We start from the raw sequence: 17,691 nt of genomic DNA on the forward strand, positions 1-17,691 counted from the left end.
CTTGTTGAAGTGTGTGTGTGCGTGCGTGCGTGCGTGCGTACCCAGTTCGTCCCAGAGCTGTCTGTACTTGTCTGTCATGGTGGTGCCTTGCTGTCTCCACAGTGCCAGCCGAGGGTCGGCCATGAACTGCTCTGTGATCAGTGTTAACATCCTCGCCCCGTTGGAGTCACGCATCTTCAGCATCTCACGCACCTACAGGGGCCGATAGGGAGGGCCGTCAGTATGCACACATACTGTATACACACAAACACATAATGTGGATGCAATAACAAGCGCTAAAATGTAAGCAGCTTATAAAAAGGTCAGCTTACAATTACAATTTTACTGTGTAGCGCGCCATCGCATGCTGACCTCCTAAAGGCTAAATAATCTGGACTGAGTGGGTCACAGCCACACTTGGTCCCAATGCAATTGTAATTAAAAGAAAGTCCTTATTTCTGCATCTGTATCAAAAGAATATGGTTTTAACTCGGCTTAATGTCGTCAAAATCGGTCTTTTTTTTTTTTTTTTGCCTAGCCCTGATCAATAACTTTGAAAAACATCCTCTACTTTCACATGAACAGTTTTTTTCCGAGGCCAAATCAGTCAGAAGTTGTTGTAATCCTGATGATGACTGAAGGACTAAGTCTTATTGGGAACTACAATAAACAGTTTTGCCATTTTTGTGTAATTCAGATTTTTTGCAAAATTTTGATCCCGAACCAAATGTTACATTGAATCTGACTCGAGCCCGCAGATCACTGTGTGCCAAGTTAAGGTCTGGAATTCTGCCTCAGGAAACTGGTCGTTTCCACTCCATCCGAGAGGAGGAGCAGACTTGTTGTTTATGACACTTAAATGATATTAAATGCATATTTAGTTTTACTGCCCTCAATAACAATTATTGTGTAAACTGTCAGATGAGGCTGTATATTTGTTGCAATGTCAGAGAAAGAAAAACTCAAGCATTTGATTAAGTAAACCGTTTTATTTGGCCCACTTTCTATTCCGTGCTTGGATGTTACGCAATGGGACGCTTTGTTGAAATATTTGTGAATCGCTGTCTACTGTTTAGATGGGCTGGGCACCTTTAATTGTGCGTGACACTAAGGAAAAACTAACAAATATGGAATGTTGATAATTAACTAAAGGGACTCGATGAAATATTTTTGTTTTTTAAATTTTAAAATAAACCAGAAATCATAATCATTTGACTTTACGAAACTAAATCTAGTGCCCTGCCCTAAAAATGGCTACATTCTATAATGAAGTTTTATGCATCATTCACTTTCAGACAGCTACACATTTGGCCATTCATGCGCGTAAATTTAAAGCAGAAGAAAAGATACATTATGTTTACATGAGATGTTTTTTTTTTTTTTTTTTTTACGCGTTGGAATTACCAAAGCCTTTTGAAACGGTCACCTCGGCTGCTAATTGTAGCATTTCATTTCCACTGTCACATGTAAAGAAATAGAGACAAACTTCCTGGCTTTTAGTCCTCTTAAATGTTGAGTCGAGTACTTTGTGCGTCCTTGCGCTGATGTCAACTTGCAGGGACTGATTGCCATTCAAAGCGGTTTCGAGCATGGAGCACGTTTTGAAGTCGGGCTTTCATTCGAGTGAGAGGTTGCATTGAAATCTGACGGAATGTTGCACTTAAAATTGGGACACACGCTGGTTGTTACGGACGCAGGCTGATGCACAATTGCACTCTATTTCACATCCTTTCCCGCATGCCAGGGTGTTATAGTAAGTAAATATACTGTAAATACCCAGAAAAAGAGTACTTAAGAACAAAATAGTCAGAAGAACAAGTATATATGTCAACTATGACTGTTAGCATCTGAGTTAACGGCTAACTAGCTTGCCACCATCAGGCTAACTGCTTATTAAGCAACACGAGATGGATGAAATATTAAAAACAGCTCGCAATATCAGGCAAAAACTACAACCATAATCATAAATGGTACTGGTTGCCTCACTTAACTCAGCATTAAAATATCCATGGCTTGTTGTTTAGTGTACATTTATTGCATATACTTAATATGCTATTTAATGCTTATGCATTTCTTGTTCGATGCAATCAGCATTTTGATGCCTTGTACTTGTGATGTGTCGTAACTTTTTTTAATCGAATTATTTCCCATAAGATACATTGGGTGCATCATCCACTTGAGATAAATAGTGGCCTCCCTTAAACTGCAATTATCTCAGTTCAAACAGGGACACTTAATTATTATTAACTGATGAGCCCATTTGAACTATATATGTTGCAACCAGGACAGCAGCATTTATGGAACTATGGAAAATTGCAAATGGAAGGTTGTAACCAAAGCTCATGTATATGTAAATACTAATCATTTTCGGTTTGATAAACTATTTTCACTTGACATAAATTGCTTTATTGTTGTAATATTCAAACGACATCTCCCTCCGTCTTCAGTTGAGTAAATAAACACCACAGACCACAACACTGTTTGCAGCCATACGGTACCTTTGTGAAGGCAGCATATTTGATGGGGCTATTGGATTTTTATTAGGTTGCGGAGAAGTACCTAATAATGTGGCCCATAAGTTTACAGTGTATATACGGCATGGCTTCCTCCAGCAATTAGCCGCAAGCTAAGAGGTAGCACAGCACTTCTAATGCATGTGCCAATGAGCACAGGAGATTACTTGGAGAACAAAGGTCCCCTCTCAGGAGGGAGATGAGGAGCATATAAGTGCACTAGAGAGGGAAAATATTAACCAGATGCAGAGTAGAGACTACGTTTGTCTTGTTGTGGTGAAAAGGAAAACCTAAGAGCAGAATTGTGTGGAGGCCCGCCTGTCGGGATCTGAATGCGTCGCTGTGTACGTGTGGTTGCGATGTGTATGTGGAAGGAACAACGTTGGCGGTTGTTGACCTTGCTGAAGAGCAAGTTGAGCTGCTTGCCCGAGCCGTGGTATCCTCCCTGGGACAGGAAGAGCTTGACTTGCTCCTGAACCTGCTCTTCATCCAGGTGCCAGCAATTCTCGTCGTCCACGCTGGCCCCTGCAGTGGGGTCCGGTGCCCCTAAAATACAGAATATGTACTAAATGAGATTTCTTGAGTTGTCAAAAGAAAAAACATTTATAACATTGAGACATCTTTGTTTTTGTTCAGTTTTGTACTTTTGTACAAGAACCTTCTGTAATTCCGACCAAGAAGAGTAGAGGAAAAGTGAGGGATGAGGAGAATAGGAGGAGGGAAGATGACCAGAAACGTCCCACACTAGCACACAGAGATGAACATGGCAGCGATTTAAAAAAATATAGAATCGAATGAAACTTGGGAGCTGATGATCTAATCGAATCTGGGTTTGAGGGAGGGAATCATTACGTCCCTATCTATTATTATTACATATAAGTAGTAGTTCTAGTAGTAGTATGAAAACCTGAGGTACTTTTGGAATCAACACAAAAAAAAGTGTACGTGCCACTCTAATAAAAATAAATACACAAATAATGTCCTTTTTTTTCAATCATTATAATAAGCTCACCAAAGTATGAAATAATTTGTGTGCGATCTTAAAAGGGTGAGTTTGCAATATAACCCCCTACCTAAAAGAAAAGAAAACAAAACAACACTTTTTTTGTCAAAAAGAAGGCGTGTCCGAGGTGCCAAACATTTGCCATGAACTCCTGGGCACACCCCTGTAGCCTCATGCTTACCTTAGCCTTAGGGGACTTTGCTGAAACTATGGTGGAATATCACCCACCCAGAAATACAAAAAAATCCGATCTCTTGTATGCTAAGCACAAGAATGACAAAAATGCACTGAGCAAAGAAGCAACAAAAGAAGGAATTGGATAGATGTGGAGACAAAACAAGGGGTAAAACATGGGTTGCCTTTTGGAGGTAGAGGGGGCTCACTCCGCTCAGGATGCAAAAGCAACGTGGAATTTCCAGTATTTTTGCTAGACAGGATTATTATCTCTTTTTTAAATTGATTGTATTGTCCCAAAAATATAGCTTCAAACTGGCATGTATTGTTCTAGTAACACTCCATTACGCATAAGTCACACCACCAAAGAACAGTATAGCAATCGCGGCTAACGTTGGCTTACGCACAGTGCATGTCTCGCTCGGAGCATTAGTGATGGGTGTGGCTTTGGTGAGAGAGTAGGGGTGGTTGAACAATTTGTGAAGACGACATTCAAACACTGCTCACAGTTTTAACACTGCGAACGACCCCTTTAATGTATTTACACTTTTACAGGTAAAGACAAAACTAAAAAAATATAGCGCAATAAATGCTATGGCCTCAATTCAAATCATTGTACAAAAATCGCGAAGGAAGCTGCTATGCGATGTAGAATGGAAATAAACAACTGATTAGAACAACAGACATACTACTCATTTTTAAACAACCCTGCAATCGTCCCCATCTCCTTATCACTCAACTTCAAGAGGTAAATAACGGCTCTATAAAGTGTTGATTAGAGGTATCCAACCTCCCCTTTACTGTCTGGGTCCCATTAATGAGGACGGCATTGATCCTACCGCAATTTGCCTTCATCCCTGAGTCGATAGACACGCAGGTAAAGGCAAAACAATAAACTACGTACAAATGACTGCTTGGGGTGAATGCATGCATGTCCAACTTCAAATGAGGAGTCGGCATCACAGAGTAGCTCTCAACACACAATGATGCAATAATATCACAACATAAGTTCACATACATGTTGCAATCATGCAGAATATATCATCCATCCAAATAAATTTAGATCACAGCATTTTCCCAAAGTGATACTTTGCCCAGCTGACTAAATATCACGATACAGCGACTGTATGACTATCCCCCAAAATGATTCAGCTCGTTAAATACTAAAAAAAGGAGGGGGGCATTAAAAGGTAATTTACATCCAACTCTATCAATCATGTGCCTCCAGGTAAGATGTAACTTGACAAGGTAAAACATCTTTATTCCATATCTAGTCATTCCACGATCATATATCACAGTGTCGCTCCTGATACATAATCAATGACATAGCTTGCCCACGCTAGCCTAAATATCGCTATACACCGACTGTGCAATAATCCATACTTGCAAGAAAGTCAATAATGATCCACATCGTGTAACCAGGGATATAAATATATATCTATATTCATCCATCACAGACCGATCAATGTCTCTTCCAACACCTTCGCTTCCAATTAAATGCATTAGATTAGTTTGCATACAAGTATCATGAGGAAAAAGATGTGTATGATAGTCCTTCGATAATCAATCCATCACAGATTGACAGATGCATAAAAGAAAATCATATTAGACACAGCAGTTCTTGATACAGCTCCTGATTCAACACGTTTTTACATGACACCCTTAGTAAAGTCATTTTCTTTAAAGTGTTCTAGGCACTCCCACTAGTGTAAAAATGGCATTTTGATTGATATTGCATTAATGAAAAATTAATTAAGCGGCGAAATCCACCTGTTTTTATCCACCGAGGGGGACGGCCATTTTGCCACTTGTCAATTGAAAATGACATCACAGTTGCGCAGGCTTTAAGTAATGAATTTTCTGAGTTTGGTCATGTGACACTGGCAAACTGTGCAATGCCAAAATGGCCGCCCCCTGAGATGGATTAAAAAGGTAGATTCTTCTGCTTAATTCATATTTCACAAAGCGCAATATTAATGAAAATACCGTGTTTAGACTATTAGGTCTAGTATGTTATTGTAAAAAACATGTTTGACTTGACTACTCCAGTATTGTGCTAAAAGAAAACCAATGATACAATTCTATACATGCCAATTAACTCATATTCACTCAAAATCTACCTGTCCTGCAATCTACCAATCCTTCAATTACGATTAATAACCAGATAAAGCTCCTGATACAATACCTCAGAGATATTTTGCCCAAAAAAACTAGAGTATAAAATAGCAATACCCAGAATGAAAGGCCACACGTTGCCCATCTATAATTGATGCATAGACAATATCACATACACAGTGATTATATGATGTGATACACTGAAGAAAGAAAACCTGCAAAAATGTTTTCATTTGTTATTTCCTCTCAGTTTGGATTTCGTACACTTCACGCTTAAGTATTAATCCTTAGAGTACTCAGAGTCAAATTGCCTTTGAGCGTTTATCAACCATATTGACAACTGGCTGAAGTGTATTGATGATTTATCATTAGGATAATTTGACGCATCAATATTTTGTCCCCAACACTCACCGTGAACCTGGTTGATCTCTGAGTTCTGCGACAGGATCTCGTCAGCCAATTTCTGTGCGGTGGGCAACACCTCCGTGTGGTGGACAGAGATGAGATACTGGACGAATTTCTGCAGCTGGTCGCGGCTCATCTGGAACAAGGTTTCCGAGATGGGCAGGTGCAGTTTGACCTGCTCGGGCTTGCGTACCCGATAAAGCGAGAGCGCCACCACGTGGGCGCAATAGAAGATGTCCTTGTTGCCGCAAGTGCATGTGACCGCCGTGATCTTGCACCGGTCGAAGCTGACGCTGACGCTGCATACGAGTTCGGGGGACGAGGGCGTGGCGGGGTCCGTTACTGTGCCGCTTAGGTGGAAACCTGGAAAAGACAAAAAAAAAAAGAAAAAAAAATGGTTTTAGTTCCGTTATTCTAAGTGGGACCACTAAATGTAATGTTCAAACTGTTCATAATGTACTTAAACATTTTTTAAATCCAGAACAGTACATATTTGTTCAATACTGTTCAGTTGTTTTTAAATTTTAAGGAACAAACAGTTCATCTATTATATCACACTGTATTTATTTAGCCAACATTCCCTGAAAAATACTTTACATTTAAGAATATTTCAGTCCCTATTTTTTACTTTTCCTGAAGTATCTACTTTAATCAGAGTGTTTTTTAACTACTATGAACTTCTTAAGTACAACACGAGTACTTTATCCAACTGGTAAATTATAGATGAAAAAAATGTGAGTACTTCTTTGACTTATTGCTTCTGATTTCAAGAAGGCTGAAAATAAACGGTGGCCCACTATTGCTTGGTTCACTTGTTTAGAAATATAAATTTACGACTTTTAAGCAATTAGGTTTTGTCAAAACAAGATCAAGAAATGGAGAGGGATTAACTTGTTTTTACTCGATACGGGAATGGAGGAAGAAGACTGGGAGTTGTGGCGCTATTACCACTCAATGTGCCCTTTAACCAAATCAAATCACACAAAGAAAGCGGTCAGGTGTGAGGCACATACAATCAAAATGGCAAAAAAAAAAAAAAAAGGAATGGAGAGCAGGGGGAAAATATTGGAAAGTTTACATAGCATTTCAATTCATGCTCCGTTTGCTAACCAGTAGTTCTTTTTGGAGAATAGACAGTCCATACTACCTTCTCCCCACCATCCAGTCCATAGCCACTTGTTTTCCTTTTTTTTTTTTTTGCCTTCTCCTAGCAGAGAACAAACTAACATCTCCATAATGCCTCCATCGACATCCTGACAAACATATGCCGATGGATAAAATCCTGACAGATGCGCACAATTGGGCGGGGTCTGGTCAGTGACGGACTTGTAGTGCGACGTCTCGTCCAGTACAGGACAAAGGATGATATTATCTTGTAGTCTGACCGTCGTGAACGAACACCATTAGACAAAGTAATGTCTTGATTGATGAACAGAGACCGGATCTATTCTTTGGAGATTTTAGGGCAAATTCACACACGTCAGTCCAAAAGGTGCTTAAGCGCCATTTACCTCAACAGATGAGATTGTTTGGCTAGTCTAAATTGTACGCATCCTGACATGAGCATGGTAGACTTGCTCACTCTCAAAGTCAAAACTAACCACGAAGACTCTAAAAATGTTTGGCTAAAAACAATGTGCTTGAAAGTATGCCTTGATATGTACCTAAACTCAAGAGAACAATTTTTCACCATGATTTCATTTTTTAACTGACTGCTGATCCAGGGGGGAATCCGGTTCTAAATGGGCTTCAACTGTACAAATTCCTGATGCCCCAGAAATGAAAGTGAAATAAATTCACACAGCCTACTGTAGGATCATGATTGTGTAGTGTTTGTAGAACTATCTATCTATTTATTACGGTAGAACAATTTTTTCCCCTTTCTTCTCCGACAGGCTGGATGCCTGCAGCGATTGTCAGTGGAGATAGTGTTATCTGTGTTGTGTTGTGTTGGTCATCCCGAGTACAGCGTATACTATATGAAGAAGCACACACGTATTCAGTTTTTTTCTTTTGCATTTAAATAAAAATAAAATCCAGCGTACCCCGCTTAAGTGAGACATCGCAGCGAGTTCACATCTGCATCGCATGTGAACAACAATGAGGAAGTGAGCACCATGTGGAGACGTTCTAGTATGAATTATACACCCACGTCTTTCTTCTTCTTCCTCCTCCTCCTCCTCCTCCTCCCAGGACTTTGACTACAATGTTTGATCTTATCCCTGACTGTGCTATCTGGCGGCGCGGCCGCATTTTATTATGCCGAGACGAATATGAATGAGCAGGGCGGAGTCACACACATACACACGGACACACACATATGCACAGAATGAACATACGAAACAGACGCGCACGTTCAGCCGCAGCGTGCGCTCATGCATTTATTAATAATGGGAGTGGTTAAGGAGGGTTATGAATGCATTTATGCACTCAGGAGAGACACAGGCGAAGACATACATCACCTAAACATGTTTATCAAAGGGCCGAGCGCACGCAATGCTGTTATATCAAGCATGTATTAGAGTGGATATCAAAGCGGCTCTCCATTGATGTGAGAGGCGAGGGAGGAGTTGAATATTTCATTGCATACAGATGGAAATGGGACGCATGCGTTGGCTAAACAAGAGGTCAGTTATCAAGGGTCTCAACACATACAACTAGAGCAGAATGGACACTCAATAAAACAAGTATTTTCATCAGTTGACACTTTGCGAGCGCACCTTAGAACCAATGTACTTAAGTACATTTGAAAACAAAATATTTTTCATTTCTACTACCTACTTTTTCAAAGTAAACTTGTAACTTTTATCAATCTACGTGGATGATGGCAATGTAAGAAAAGCAGTAAACAGTGACATAACATGAAATATTATTGAGATTTGGGGGATTTAATGGTAATCTGGGAATAATAATGATGCCTCAATTTGGAGAACAATGATAATCCCCATCCAGGGTATTATTTACGAGAATTGTAGGTGGTGCAAAGAATGATTCGTGGCAAATGAATTGCATATTGTTTGTGTCAGCCTAAAAGCCACCAGATTCTGACTTTTAAAAATCCTGCACATAATCTGAGAAAACACTAAGAAGGTGTATTTTTTTTTTTTTTTTATTGTTATTATAATTTTTTTTTGCTACTCAGTTCTCAACATTAGCATAGCTCTGCATAGCTTTGCATACACCTTGGCCGTTTCCCTATATAAAGAACACTCACCGAGTAAGGACTTTCTAAGAATGTACGCTATGTCTATTAGTAAACTGGTGACAGACTTCCGTGATATCAGCATGAACCGCAAATTGGGATGTTTTCCTAGCCACGCCTTTGCAAGTATCCAACTGATGTATCCTCAGGTTTAAGATAGCTGACACGAACAACCGACTCACAAGTTCACACCCAAGCAAGAAGAGACAAGAACGCAAATTGAGAAACGGCTGTTATTTTGTTAGCGTAAAACTAGACAGCTCTTATACGTAACTTGTCAAAACATGTATTAAATATAATGGTCCGTTTTTTTCCATGTATACTTTTATAAAGTAACAAACAGACAATACAAAACAATGTAGAGTGTAATTAAGATTTTTTTTTTCATACTATTTAATTGCTACTTATTTTGTGTGCGGAAATATTGCAAAAAAATATGAACTATTAAAGACTGACTATTTCTATCAACAGTAACTACAATAAGTAAAGGTGTTTGAATGTTTTTTAATTATTTTCTTTAAAAAACGTTAAAAGGTAATGTACATTTTATAGTCGAGTAAACAATTAAAGGGCAAAAGTACATTTTAGATTCTGTACTGATGTACTTTTTTAAGTATGGAGTTGAAACATAAATTTGACTTTGACCAGTCTTTTTTTAACATAAGTATCTGTTCTTCTACTTAAGGACACAGTGTGAGTACTTTTGCCACCTCTGCTGAGAACATAAACCGATGCAACAACACTATCTGCATGAGCAGGAAGTGCTGGCGGCAAATATGCAAACATTGCCAAGGAAATGCGCTTGTCTTTTTTTCCCAGCATGGTGAAAGCCAGCTGGCAAAAGGGAGGACACCTTTGCAAACAATATTCACACAAGACATGGTGAGCGCAGAATATGGCAGCCGCCTGCATCTGCGCTGATCAAAGCGAACCAGCGCCGTTTCGAGGGAGTCACGCCGACTCACCTAAGTGGGACAAAAAGGCTTACAACCGTGCAGCTGGTGCAACAACGGAGGAGTAAACAGAATTCTGTTGGTGTGTAACTACGCACAGATAACTGAAGGCTTTGGAGAAAATATGTTTTACGTTTGTTCCCGTAATTATGCCCAAACTACACCATCAGTTGCTGGGCATGGGATACAGGAAAACACTGATCTGGACCTTGAGATGGAGTTAAGTTAAACTTGTGGTATCAACATTTTGAAAAACGCTTTCATTGCAAAATCTAGAAATATACAGGACGATGGTATCTGGAAAGCTGTACAACACTGGCGCTAAGAAAATTACGCCTTGTTCGGAGTGCTACACTTGACCCGTTATCATTGATTTGTTTTCCTTGCTTTCGCTACAGGGGCAGCACCTGAGTCTGCCTCACAGTTCTGAGGTTCTGGGTTTGAATTGCAGCACTGGCCTTCCTATGTGGTGCTTGCATGTTTTACCCATGATTGAGGGATTTTCTTTCCTCCCACATGCATGTTTGAACAAATAGTAAAGGACAAAGTATTGTAAAATAGACAAATGTTCTGCCTGTAATTCATATCTTTTTTGTTGTATCAAAATAAGTTATTTATTCAGTATGTATTTTTTAATCATCCATCCATCCATTATCCAAGCTAGCCAGTGGGAAGTCTTTCTCAGCCGAAAAGTGTCTTTGAATAACAGATACAAGGTGGCCAAGGCAACGGCAGGGATGCTATCCTCCTGATTCAAAGCTGGTGCACCATCAAAGTGATGCTGTACCAGTTTTGTCCTCAGAGTACCCCATATTGTTGCTTTAAGACAAAGTATTGTGAGCGTGCATGTGTAACCCTGTTTCAAGAGGAGTCTGGAGAGTGCAATGACGAAAAAGAGAACATCAAAAACATGTGAGAGCAACAACAGAACAAAACAGCATACTAATGCAAATACTGAAACAGCTGCACGTTCGATTGGTTTCCAAAGTGTTTTTCTTGTTTCCTCCCGCGAGGCTAAATTAACACAATTCTTCAAATTCATCACACATGGAGGATGAAGTGGTGATAAAACTCTTTCAAAAGTCTGTTTTGTTTTACCAAATCAACCAACCCCCGTGCTTTTCTCACAGGTTTCCCTCTCACTGACAGATGGGTAAGTAATGAGTTTCGCCTTTCCCCGTCCAATCGCCTGGGCACCAAAAAGTGCCCCCCACGCCAAATATGCCCTTTTAATTTACCCAAGTGCTGAGTACAGGGATATTACTGTTTAGCTACACAACCCCCCACACACACACACACATGTACACATCTCCCTTGACTGCTGGTTGGGCGGGATTGAAACCTTCCACGTCTCATGTGCTCACTATTAAAGCGCCTGTTTCCCACCCAGGTCCATCTAGCATCATGCCTACCCACCTCTCCCTTCCCCGAGTGGTGCTCAGGGCTCCCTTTCTGTGCCGGTTCAAGAGGCCGGCCTTGGCTTTCAAAGTAACCATGGCGGCCATTTTTAGAACAAGGCCTCAGTGAGGTTGCCCTAGAAACCCCTCCTGGCCGCAGCGGTGAAATCACACTTGGCCCGCGGCGTTGTAGAAGAGTGTGTGAAAGACTGAGCCAGAATGGTTGCATGTGTGTATGCGGCATACATACACACATACATATACAGATATATCTACATACATACATATATATATACTCACACATAAGTCTATGCACCCAGTAATGGCAGGTGACCATTCCAAGGTCCACCCTGCCTCCTGCCCAAAGTCTGCTGGGAAAGGCTCCAGCTCATCTCCCTGGACACGTTGAGCGGTACAAAATGGAAGGATGAGTGCACAAGTGATATATACGATTTTCCCCATAGTCCCCTATCGCTACGCGATACACAATTTCTTGCGTGGTAAAACTGCAGACTGGAAGCCTTCAACGAAGCGAGACAGAAGAATGCTGCCTTTATATGAGCCCTATGATATAGGATTTAGCTCCCCACATGAAGGCGGCCCAGCAAAGATGGCATTTGGCAGCGTCTAAGATTTGCACAAAAGTGTTCAGTGTCCCAAAAAAGCGGGGGAATAACTCAAATTAGATTAAGCCACAAACAATTTCTGTAATTGAGTTAAGATTCCAAGTCAAAGTAGAAGATGGGGAGTGGTCATTATGGTTATTGGCTGAATTGGGAGTGATCATTTACAAAATCTAATAGGGGCATGTGAAAAAGTCAGACTCATGATTGATTCCGCTGTGAGAGCGAGTCAACAAAGAGAGCAAATAGATGTTAAATGTGCCTGTGCTCATCCACTTCGGCCTCGCACGTTAATCAAATTACCTCGTAAGACAAGAGAAGGGGAAGGCGGAGGGGGGCGCAACACAAGCTTTTTATGATCCAAGGCCCGTGAGCGCCTGCGGCCGACTGGAAAATATGCCATCTGACTCCTGTGTTGACCAAAAATGGCCTGCGAAAAACCTCATGGATAAAAAAGCTACCGAGCTGGAATCCGATCCGAAAAGCACAGATTTGCAGCAGGTCGAAGAGAGGTCGCCGGGCAACCCCCACCTTTAGACCCTCATCCCACCCACAGTCAAAAGACCTCCCCCCTAAGCTCCTCGCCGCGGCTCGATTAAGAGGCCCTTTTTGGATCTCCGAACATGTGTGGTCCTATGGGGAAGCACCCAAATGGAGACCGCAAACAGAGATCAATGCTATCCTGCAGAAGACCATGCCTCAAATGTATGTGTGTTGTTGTGTGTGTCCGCGCGTGTGCGCTAGGTGCAGGAGGGGCAGGAATAACACAGCTGAGCTCCAAGGGCGGCCATATTTATTCCTTGAACCCTCCGGGGAGGGCGCGGAGACTTCTTCCCCCCAGATGTGTTTTCCTCTCACCTCTCTCATGATCCCAACTTGCTTGTAGAGGCCTACTCTCACCCTCCACTGACGTTACGAGTGCTCCAATTCACGGCTATAAGTACGATAATGCCCTTGCATGTGGGCAAGGAGTGGCAAAGACACCAATACTTGTTCAGCTGTTTACTGAACAGGGCAACAGTCAAACATAAATATAATTGAGATCACACAGACCAAAACGCTCACACGGAACTAACCTGCTGATGTCAATCACTTGGCCATGCCCAAGTTAAGGTTCCACTATAAAGCTTGAGTGAGCTTTTTGTGACATTTTTTTTCCTTGTAATTCCGACAAGCAGGAAAGTGTATGCTAATCATCAAGACAGAAGGAAGTGCGCATAGGGGAGCCCGAGGGATGGTGGGGGGAATCGGAGCTGTCACTGGCTGGCGTTTGCAAGTGACAAGCCGCCGCCAACTGCCACTTAGTTGCCAAGCGCTACAACCAGAGTGACTTGCAATTTTCCAACTATCACTTTCAAAATGGACTGTAATTCCGCGGGACGGGCGGCCCTGTCAGTGACGGATCCCAAAAGGTTGGCCGCGTTGAAGGATGGGCGGCAACTCACAGACAGCTGAGCATCTGTACGAGGAAGAAATCGAAACACAAGAAGGAATGAGAATTATACAGTAATGGGATGGCTGTGTGAGCCGTATCAAGATGGCATCGCTATAGGAGGAAAATTAGATGGCAAGATTGCCAGTGGTTTTCCACTAATGTTGATGCGCAAGGATATTTAGATAAAGTGGACAGCTTCAAAAGATGGAAATATGTACAATATGTTAATATGACATATGTAAATTAGCATATATGATACAACAATATACTTTTTGGAGAGTTCATTTTTCGTTAGAGGAACTCCACTGGATTTCTCCCAATTTAAGTATTTTCATTAAAATTAAATAATGTATTGTAGTGTGAGTATATTTGTATACTTGCATATTTAATATACCCACCATTATCTGAGCCGCTCACAAGGTTTGTAATTTGAAACATACATATTTGGATATCAAGTTAAACTCATCATGACACATTTTATATATTGCCGTTGTCTAATGAAAAGCAGGTCTCTCCACTTTATTTTTTTTTAGCCACAGAATTGGAGATGCTTGCTTTTTATTGGACATTTACAACATAGAACACAGAGAACATGACTACAATTAATTGAATGGAATAAATTAATATGCATATATGTATATATATATATATTTCTTTTAAATATTTAGTCAAGCATCTAACAATCCATTGCACAGCATTAGTGTGAGTGCTCGTCTCTCGGGTGACATTACTGCACAGTGCAAAGTAAACAAGCCATTGCCATTGTAAAGCTGTATGCTATATTCTGTGTGTACATTTATAGAAATTTACATTTTTATCTTCTCGTTAGCTTTAGGACGGTAAGGACTCAAGTGATACAATAAAGCTGCCGCCGACAGTTGTTAAGGTTAGTCTCGCTTAGCGAAAAGGACAGTCTGAACCGTTAGAAGCCATCATAACACTCAACGTATGGAAAATATTTTCCACTCTTAAAGTGGGAGAGGGTGGTTAAAAAAAAAAAAAAAAATTCTCGTGTATATTAAAGCTGTCTGTTTGACGTGACAGAAGAATATTATTGAAATGATCTCTGGAAAAATCATCACCTGCTGGCCCTATCTTAGTATTTTAAAGCTTGGCCCACCACAACAAGAATATCCTATCAGAGAAGGTCGAGACTGAAGACGAGGCCGAGGAGTGTCGCAATGCACACCCGGCACCACATGCAGTCTCGCCATGTCGTCTGGGACACCAAATAGCCTCGGTTACTTGGACGGATTATTTACATCAGGTTAGCAACTCAAGTAAAAAAGAAGAAAATGGAAAGTTGTACAATCAGGAATAAAACAAGCTCGCTATGCAACAGACGAGACGAAGAACAGCTCGTTTACGTGCGGTGAGGCTACATTCAAATTTTGTACGTTTGAAAACTGAAAAGTTGCCCTTTAACTAACACTTGAAAGACACACCTAGAATACCTGGAAGTCTTTTCTATTACTGCTGAGTGCTAACATCCACTATGCTGCCTTAAATGCTATTTATGCCCCGCAGATTCACTAAAACAAACGCAAAGTTTCCTTCAGTGCTTGTTTACGTTAGCTTTGCTCTGCCAAAAGATAGCTCGCCTTTTATTGATAAAATGTGGCAATCCTCTGGTTTAATTTTTGTACACAAAGATCAAAAGAGCTGTTGAGAGCTCATTTATGAAGGTGGGAACAAGCCATTTGCCAATTTTCCAGCATTTAAAAAGCTCACTTAGAATAAATGGGCTACGTCTTTGATCCTCACTAGTGTCCGCTATGCTGCTCATCTGTCCGAATGTGTCTGATTACACTTGAAACAAATTAAATAAAGACATACAAGGCACGCGTTGGGGAGCTATTTATAATGCATTTGCAGAAAGAAAACAAAACAAAACTACAATCTGGAGAGACAGCTGCTTTTTTACGCCGATATGGTGGACGTTTTGCTCGGCCTTTTGTCGACGTAACTTTGCAGCAACCGTATCCCACACTTGAGAAGCTGGCGGCCTGCTAATTCTGTCTCCCGGCTGTACATTAACTTTACATTATAGTCATCCGCGTGTGAGGTTCATTAACGTGAATGAAATTACAGCAGGCCCAGGGAATGAATGTGCGTAATTAGCGAGAGGTGTGTCCCAGTAGGGCTGCCGAAGCGACAGTATATGGACGGATGGGGTGATGGGCCCCATTGAAAAGCCATCGAGTGCTCTTTCAAGCCTAACGACAAAGCAATATAATAGTGGCAGACTGGCAGTGGAGCGTGGTCAGGACTAGCAAGGCCTTTTCTGCTAGCCTAAACACTATCAGAATCACCAACGTAATGAATTCCAATATTTCTTCAATGAAATAGTCGATTGTCTTTTGGAGCGTGAATCTTGGCCGCACTTGGTTCCACTACATCTGAATGTTCCTTTTTTTTGTCCAATTGGTTTTCATCCTCTACAACACAGGTGTCAAACTCAAGGGCTGCATTTTATGCGGTCTGCGAAGGCAAGTTATGGAGTTGACTTCATGATTCTTGTTAAATACAAAATTGAAAATTTTCTTCACTTTGAGAAATTGCTACGATTGTTGTTATCAATCCCCCGTTTAAAATACATATGAAAAACAATGTTTTACTGGCTTCTGGTTTCTAGATTAGTTATCAACCAATTTGTTGTATAGATGTGATTAATATGATCTGATCATGTCATGATCATTTGTATATGTAGGATCACAGCCATAATGGCCCTTTGAAGGAACCCATAACGACAATGTGGCCTGTGACAAAAATGAGTTTTGACAACTCTGTGCCACTGTATGTTCCTGCCATGTCAATCCAACCTGCCCAGTATCAGTAATGTTGGCCGATGTAACTTACTAGCAATGACCAGTCCAATTTCAAATTCAGGCTCACAGGGCTGGCACACAACAACATCAGCATTGTTCCATCCACTGATTAGTTGGTCACACACTAACTTGTTACAACCAAGATCAATGAGCAAAACACATTTGTAGCAATCTGCATAGTAATACATATAATGGTCAGTATCTCCGGTGAGTATGTGTTGTTTTATTTGTTTTATGTGGTTATTCTGTTATGATTTATGTATTGATTCTGAATTGCTCCAGCAGATGTAGGTATGTATAACAGCTGTATGTTGCAACATGATAGCGCTGGAGAGGTGGATTAAGTCAGGTAAACCGCTGCTGAAGTAACCAAATGCACAGCGCGCCAGTGAGTAGTCGAGACAAGATCGAGCTGGCCCACTGAAGTGAGACGCTGCCGCCTAGAGTCAGCCACGCTTCAAGACAAAAAAAAAAAGAAGAGTCAAACAATAAATGCAGCTCATGGGTTTGGAATGTGCGTAGGTGCTGGGGGAAGTGTTGCATGTGTGTGCGTGTGTGAGATTAGGACAAAAAGGACAAAATGACATTTGTCACAATTGATTACACATGGGTTGCTCTCGCCTCAATTGCACTTTGACCCATAATAAATCCTTTTGATCAAAGGCGTTTAGAGCATTGGCCTTGGCGTGGAAAAGTTGTTGCAACAAGATGCACAACAAAGGCATGTGTACAACACTGAGGCCAACTGAAAATAATTATTTGCATGGGACAGGATGTGCTAGTGTGCACGTATGCAAGCCCTGTCTGAGTTTGTGTATTTTATTTAAGTCCAGGAAGTATCGAGGATAAAGTTTATGCTCTCGTGTGTTGCCAAGTCACCTGACGCGCACAGACACACACTTTGATTATCTTTGCCTTGTTTTTGACTTTTTCCCCATGGTTTTATGACATATTATGACATAATAACAGTGATGGCAAAAATATGACGACGACCAACAAACAGAAATTGGGCCATATTACAATGTAGTTTTGCACCGCATTCTGTGTCCTGGTTGCTCGGTACA

At 41.0% G+C, this 17,691-nt stretch overlaps 1 protein-coding gene across 1 annotated transcript in view; it reads right to left on the minus strand.

The window, feature by feature from the left end:
- The window catches only part of LOC148344238 (zinc finger SWIM domain-containing protein 6-like), a 66,476-nt gene that overhangs the window by 19,579 nt on the left and 29,206 nt on the right, over positions 1 to 17,691 (minus strand). The window contains exons 2-4 of the mRNA XM_088295189.1: positions 6,196 to 6,552; positions 2,890 to 3,038; positions 42 to 192 (exon numbers count right to left, since the gene is read on the minus strand). Coding sequence (XP_088151315.1) covers positions 42 to 192; positions 2,890 to 3,038; positions 6,196 to 6,552 — 657 coding nt within the window. The remainder of the gene's footprint in view (positions 1 to 41; positions 193 to 2,889; positions 3,039 to 6,195; positions 6,553 to 17,691) is intronic.

Source organism: Idiotropiscis lumnitzeri, chromosome 1 (assembly GCF_059441095.1).
Source record: "Idiotropiscis lumnitzeri isolate Australia: NSW breed Sydney's pygmy pipehorse chromosome 1, RoL_Ilum_1.0, whole genome shotgun sequence".
NCBI classification, from domain to species: domain Eukaryota; kingdom Metazoa; phylum Chordata; class Actinopteri; order Syngnathiformes; family Syngnathidae; genus Idiotropiscis; species Idiotropiscis lumnitzeri.